Raw genomic sequence first — 7,176 nt, forward strand, 5'->3', positions numbered from 1 at the left:
TGCAGGGGCTTGCTGGTCTCTAGATTGATTACTTGATGTAGCAACAACAGAGGCAACAATGCTTCAGAAGGGCATGTACATGATGGAAAAGTTGGGATGTGTCTCGGTAATAGTTGAAATAGATTCTATGGAACTTGTGCAAGCTCTTAATGGGGTCATTCAAATGTGGAGTCCATACTCGTCTATACAAGCAGATTGTTGTTAGATTGCATCTAGAATTGGGAACATCTCCATGCAACATTGCAACATGGAAGCGAACATGATGGCGCACACATTAGTTAGACATGCTTTTACTTCTAATTCTTTTGTGTTTTGGGAGGGTAATCTCCCTAGCTTTATTGTCCCAGCTGTAATGAACGATATATCATTATTCAACTTGAAATAAAGTGCGCCATGATGGCATTCCCTCAAAAAAAACTTACAGTAGCAGATGGTTACTTCTCGGACATGGAGTTTCTGCTCGTGAGCTCAAGTGCCCTCCATGAACAGTAAACTCGAAAATAATAGTTAAGAATAAAACTAAAAACTGATTTTATTTTATTTTTTCAATAAACATTGGTGGATTGTCTGCATACTTCAAAAAATCATGAAGGACAAATATTCATTGTTATGGCAAAAAAGATTGATACTCCAAAAAGACTATTTTAAAAAGCATTTTGGAGAATCGATTTTGTATTTTGTTTTCCAGAACACTAGAATATTTTTTCTTCATAAATTTTTTCATGTTTGTAGAAAATTCATGATTTGTTATTTTTTTAAAATATTTTTTCTGTTTTGTTTAACTTTTTTTATTTTACTATTCATCATGGGTGTAGCAAAAGCCCACATTCAGGTACTTTTTTGTCTTTTCCAAGTGTAGAGCTTTGCTCGAATTTCTGCACGTGCACTTAATGTATCATGGTCTGATCTATGTTTATCTTGAAACTTTAATTTAATACTAAGAGCATAGAATCCCATCATTCTGCGGCGACTATATCTCGCCTTAAGCGAGACCGCACAATTTCTCGCGGCCAGCCCAATGGCGGTCACTTAAAGGAAATAGGAAGAGAAAGAAAAGAGAGCGCCGCACGCAGGAGGATTTGATCCTTGGTGTACTAGTTGATCATGAGCGCAGCTAGCCATTGCGCTAGATTCACGTTCGTGATTAACTAGTAGGTCGGGCCTTCTTAGTCGAAACGAGCCTCGTTCCACTATTTCTTATCCGTTTTTCAGGGGTTTTGTTTTTCAATGTTTTTAAGATTTTTTATTTTCTTTCTTTTTGTTGTTTTTCTTTAATACTTTCTTGGTTTTCATTGGGCTTTTCCTTTTTTATTTTTTCTTCGTTTTTTTTCCTTTTTTTCTTGTTTCGTTGGTTTTAGTTTTATTTTTTTGTCTTCTCTGTTTTTTGTTTGGTTTTCTTATTTCTTCTCTGTATTTTTCTTTTCTTTTGGATTCATTTTACATTTTCCATATATGTTAGCAACATTTTTCTAATACATGTCTAACATTTTTTCTATACAAATTTAACATTTTTTTAATACATGGTCAGTAATTTTTAAATACATATTTATCATATTTTTTAAATGCTTGATTAACATTTTTTCGATACATTGTCAAAAAAATTCTATACATAATTGTAAACTTTTTCATATGTTTGATCAACATTTTTCAAATACAAAATTAACATTTGTTAATACATGGCCAACATTTTTTTCTATGCATATTTATTGTTTTTTCAAATGTTTGATTAATAATTTCTAAATGCAATATTAGCATTTTTTGGAACACATTGTCAACATTTTTTCTATACACATTCAGCATTTACCAAATGCTTGATTAACATTTTTCAATACTTGTTCAACATTTTATAAAATGCTTGATTGGTATTTTTTATATATATGATCAACCAAATGCATCATTTTTTTAATACATGGTCAACATTTTATCTATACACATCTGACATTTTTCAAATGCTTGATCAACATTTAACAAATATTTGTTCAACATTTTTTAAATGATTGATTAACATTTTTATATACATGAAGAATTAATTTCAGCATTTTGTAATACATGATCAACATTTTTTCTATACACATTTAACATTTTTCAAATGCTTTGTCTAGCATTTTTTAAATAATTGTTCAACATTTTTTGAAATGCTTTTACTAATATTTTTATACACATCATCAAAATACTTCATCATTTTTTAATACATGGTCAACATGTTATGTATACACATTCAACATTTTTCAAATGAATAATTAACTTCTTTTCAAAATATTATTGAAAGTCTACTTTGTAATATATATGTTTAGAACATTTGAAAGTGTAAAAATAAATAAATAAAGGAATAAAAACATAAAAACATAAAAAAAGGTAATAAGGCAGTGTTCTACCGCGAACTGGGCTGGCCCATATGCCCGCATGCTTCAGCCCAACGATCTATGCCCGCATGCTTCTACTCGCTGAAAGCGAGACATAGGCGCTCCGCCATCATTCCGTTCACTGATGCAAATGATCTATGTCGGGCTGCATTAGAAGTAGGAAGCCCAAATTTTGCATGAGGCCCAACAACGAATCAGCCCAACGACGAAGCTGCAGAAGTGCTACCTCAGAATATTTTTGGCAAACAGCTCTGAAAGAGTAGTAGCGCTGCCATGACTTTCAGAGGTTAATTAGGAGAAGAACAAGAACTGACATAGAGTAGCTGGTTCGACCGTTGAACACAAAGGGCGGATCTTGACCAACTATGCTTTTGCTTTGTATAATAAAAAAGTTGGCCACCATGATCACGGGTTCTTTTTCTGGCTGAACTGGCACGAATTCGAGTTATGACACAGAACAGCACGAGTAATGATGGGAGAAGAACAGACACAAAAGCTGGAGCCGATCATTTGCCCCCTCTTTTTATTCTTTTCCTAGGAGCTTCTTCTTTCTCTGGTGGGCAGCCGCCATAAATTTACAGCCATCACACTTCTCCTCTTTCAGTAGTCCGTAGATTGTACACCATTTTCCAGTCCCAAGGATGATCGTTTCCCTTTTTTATCAGATGGCCAGTGACGTGTACTGTGAGTAGAACAAGATAATAATGTAACAAAAAAGAAAGAAAGAAAGACACGGGGCTTTGCAAGAGAGGAACAGTTTATCATATATATTCACAAGTTGGAGGGCCTTGATTTGAGGCAGTGCCTACGATGTCTAACATGGTTTCATGGTATGTTCATACTACTCTCACCGTCCCAAAATAACTGTCTCTACTTTGTACTAACTTTAGTATAAAGTTATATTAAAGTTGAGACACTTATTTTGGGACGGAGAGAGTATTTGACATAGATTCATGTATCCCCCTTGTCCGCGTCCGACGTAGGTACTGCTGAAGCTTTGCATATCGGACACCAGTTCTTCTGTCGAAGCCACTCCTGAATGCAGCACACATGGTACTGATGCTCGCACTTCATTCTGCCAACCTCTTCGTCCTCAATGTACTCCTCCTGTAATATCCAGTCAATGTCAAAAACATATGTAAGCAGCACAAAAACAAATAACAGTATAGTAATGCACAAACAATAGTTTCTTGCGAAAGAAGCAGTAATAATGGCCCATGAACTGGGAAATACCTGGCATATGCTGCATTTGACATCATCTACTACAGGTTTGTTCACTTCTAGCGCTGGATTCGCTAGCTTATACACGACTCGACTGAGACACTTCTCCAATTGCTCTTCAGAAAGGGCAGTGCTCACGGAGCCAATTCTATCCTCTAGTTGTAATAATTCCTGAGCGAAACAAAACATATCAGCTTCTGGTGTCTGAACTTCATGAGCATAGGGCTACATTTTAAGATCTATACACGCAAACTGAATGGTTACAGAGTAACAATTCTTAACAAAGAAAAGAACGGCTCTAATCAAATTCTTACGGCAAAATCAATATCATGGTAATAATACCTCATAAGACATGTCGTCAATATCCATTCTCATATCTCTATGCTGATCATTCAAGCCAAGGCCACTGAGGAATAGATTGGTTTCCAGCACCAGCAATTGCTGCCAATATTTTGTACAGAACACGCTTCAGAGCTAAGTTGGCAAGAAAAGAGAAAATTAAAGTTGCAAACAAGGACAAAAGGACTGACCTCATAAGACAATTCATCATGTTGTTCGATCCTTTCCAATGCTAGCAACACCTGTACACAATAAGCATTCCATATATCAACACTGTTATTGCTTTCTCATGTCAAGACTTCCTAGCAGCTCATAAAAAGCATTGCACTTTAAATATGATAGTTTGATCAGTTTCATCACAAACAAAACCTAAGCACAAAATCAAACAACTCAGACAGTACATGGAAAAACAAATTTACCTCTGCAATTCCGTCCATGTTCATGCGCCTGTAGACATCTCTAAACATTTGTGGGGAGCTATCCTCGGGATGAGAACTCCCTCTGCTCCTTGATGTACGGTTACTAGAGCCTTGACGACTAGAAGAGTAAATTGCATGAGGCAACTCCATAGGAAAAGGCCTTGTTGACCTCTGTGGAGGAACTTCGTTCATCGAAAATCGGGCCCAATCTGGTTGACGAGCCCCCGAAACAGTCTCGCGCAGAGCAAACACGCCCTGCTCTGTTTCATCTGGCATCCTCATCCTAGCCTGCTGAGTAGAAGGACGCCTAGTCCTTACTGAATCTGCAGAATCCCGAATAATTCTGTTGCTAGTCCTTGTTGTTTGTTGAGAAGCTGATTGTTCAGAGTCTCTGACTCTAGGACCAGTACTGCCAGGATACAAAGAAGGCTGCCCACTTAAAGCCCTTGGTCTCGAAGAAGTCTCCCCATCAGAAATCCTCTTTCTCGTAATCTCAGTCCTCTTACTATGGACAGAATTAGATGAAGAACAGCCTGACGGCAAAACATCAGAGATTGATGTGCAACCAAGGTTTTTTATACCACGCCTTTGTACACCAGGACCAGCACCATTTGATGATTTCACACCAATGACCAAATTGCGAGGTCCGTCAGGCTGATGGACAGAAGTAGATGCAGTTTGAGTTTTACCCAAACCTATTTCCTCTTTATCCTTCTGCCTACGTGGTTTAGTCCTCAATGCAGTATTTCTCGCCACGGAATCAACTACATGTGAAGAACTCCCTGAAGAAACAGATGAATCTAAGACTTCAGGATCTAGCCCTGTTGGCTGATCCCCAGTGGTTGATGTGGATGATGAATCTTCAGACTCAATCTGCTGAGCACATGGATGCCCATCCTCCTCACCAGCAATAGCTTTCTTGCTACTCTGCAGACGGTTGACAACAGTTCTTCTGTTACTACTTTCAGCATTGTTAAACTGTGCCGACAATGGGCGCCTTAGCTTTTCGTCGTAATTCTTTCTGACAGGAGCTTTTGAAGAGCTTGCAGATACAGACTTGGATCCTGATGAATTAAAAGAGTCACGCAAATACCCCAGCTTTTCCTTATTGCCAGCCCATGTTGCTTTTGTGGGGTTGAGCTTTGTGGTGTTCCCTGGCTTATTCTGGAACTGATTTGGTCTCTCCTCATTGCTTTGATTTCTCAAGGAGACACCAGAACCCCTTCTTAGAATGCCAATTGTTGTGGTGGATCTACCGGCGTTCTCCTCCATGGCAACTTGTGTTACACTTCTGCAGCCACAATGCAATGAAAGTTAGGAACTGATGTTGCCACAAACAGTCAGAAAGGTATCCTCAAATATGTAAATCCACATTCTAGAATACAGTTCACAAAAGAAAATGGGAAGAAGGTAATGATACCAATCTCCAATAGCACCAAACAATCCAACTTTGCACCTACTGTTAGTTAAGAACATTCAACTACACTCCAAGGAAGCCATATTCAGCTATGTTCATGAAATTATATCAAATCACTACGTTGTAGCGCCGCTCTTCAGTTTTTTCATTTTAAGCAAACAAAAAATATATTAGAAAATATTTCCTAAAATGTAATCAACAGATTTTTGTAACAAAATTGGAACAAAATAAGACCCTATGTTCAATATTCTATCTGCCTCTTGGCCATCATCTGTTCATTATCCCAAAACCAATTGGAATTAGCAGTTGAATGAAAATGACTTGATCGAAAGCTCCATATAACAGTTTAGATTGTGATACAGTGATGCCGAATTTCCTGCTTCAAACAAAAGACTGTCTGGGACCACCCAGACAATATAAAAACACTTAGTTCATGGATAACTATATCATGTGCAAACATCATACTGCATAGTAATTTATTTGAAGATTCAAACAACAAAAACTGCCTATCGATTTCCAAACTAAGAAATGTTGGCAAAATACCCAATCGCGTAAAGAATAACACAAACACAATAGGCACAACCAAGTATCCTCTGCCTTCTGAATCATTACGAGACAATCGCGCGCCCACAGAATTTAAGAATCCCTCCCCTCAGACCTCAGCTCATAAACACACACAGATTACAGGTTACTGCATAATAGGTGTATGTATGCATGTATCTGGAATCGAAACGATCACAGGCGCAACCATGCAGCGGCCCAAACCGAGGGAATAAAAAACGAAATCCGGACCAACCCAAAGCCCAAATGATCAACACGCCGACAGCAAACGGGGCGGAAATCGCAGGCGGAAGATAGACCCCTCGTCCTAAACAAAATCCCCACGCCAACACAAAACGAAGGGAAGAAACGATCAAGGGAACAGAGATTCCCGAGCTCCTTCGCTTCTCCCCTTATGTACGACAATCTAATCGAAGGCACGCTGCGAGCGCCCGCATCCATTTCGTACCTCCTCCACCTCGAACCGCCGGCGGCGGCGGCGGCGGCGCCGACCCCGTTTCTTTGTCCTCCCCCTGCCCCCTCGTTTTCTTCTCCTCGCGAAATGGAAACGGGGGAGACGGCGTGCGGTCCGGACGGAGAAGATTTGGTCAGATCCGAGGCGATTTATTTAGCGGCTGGCCGTAGCGGGTCGGGCGCACGGTGGCTAGCGGAGCCCCGTCGCGCGGCACGTGGCGCGATGACCGGGGGCACGCGTCGCGGGTGCGGTCGCACCGTGCGAGTCAGTGGGTGGTGGCGCGCACGCCAGACAGGGTCCGGCGTCGTGCGCGTGCGTGCGTGCGTGCGCCGGCGGGCTTGACCGCGTCGGCGGGGCCGCGCACGGGGGTGGGTTGGCGCCGCCGGTTTTACCAAGAAAACA

The 7,176-nt window shown here is 40.1% G+C and overlaps 1 protein-coding gene across 1 annotated transcript; it reads right to left on the bottom strand.

Moving 5' to 3' along the window:
- Positions 1-3,314: 3,314 nt before the first annotated feature.
- On the bottom strand, positions 3,315-6,888 carry LOC119338133 (probable E3 ubiquitin-protein ligase RHG1A). The gene is made up of 6 exons (XM_037610431.1): positions 6,769-6,888; positions 4,343-5,633; positions 4,115-4,165; positions 3,927-4,025; positions 3,597-3,755; positions 3,315-3,470 (listed from the first exon to the last, which is right to left on the bottom strand). Exons 2-6 carry the CDS (start codon positions 5,612-5,614, stop codon positions 3,315-3,317), a joined length of 1,737 nt encoding a protein of 578 aa, XP_037466328.1. The 5' UTR covers positions 5,615-5,633; positions 6,769-6,888.
- Positions 6,889-7,176: the final 288 nt, after the last annotated feature.

This window comes from Triticum dicoccoides, chromosome 7B, assembly GCF_002162155.2.
Source record: "Triticum dicoccoides isolate Atlit2015 ecotype Zavitan chromosome 7B, WEW_v2.0, whole genome shotgun sequence".
NCBI classification, from domain to species: Eukaryota; Viridiplantae; Streptophyta; class Magnoliopsida; order Poales; family Poaceae; genus Triticum; species Triticum dicoccoides.

Coding starts and splice junctions, on each gene's coding strand:
- LOC119338133 (XM_037610431.1), bottom strand. CDS start 5,614: ATGGAGGAGAACGCCGGTAGATCCACCACAACAATTGGCATTCTAAGA. Junction 4,166..4,342: donor ACATGGACGGAATTGCAGAG/GTAAATTTGTTT, acceptor TATTGTGTACAG/GTGTTGCTAGCATTGGAAAG. Junction 3,471..3,596: donor TCAAATGCAGCATATGCCAG/GTATTTCCCAGT, acceptor TGGATATTACAG/GAGGAGTACATTGAGGACGA.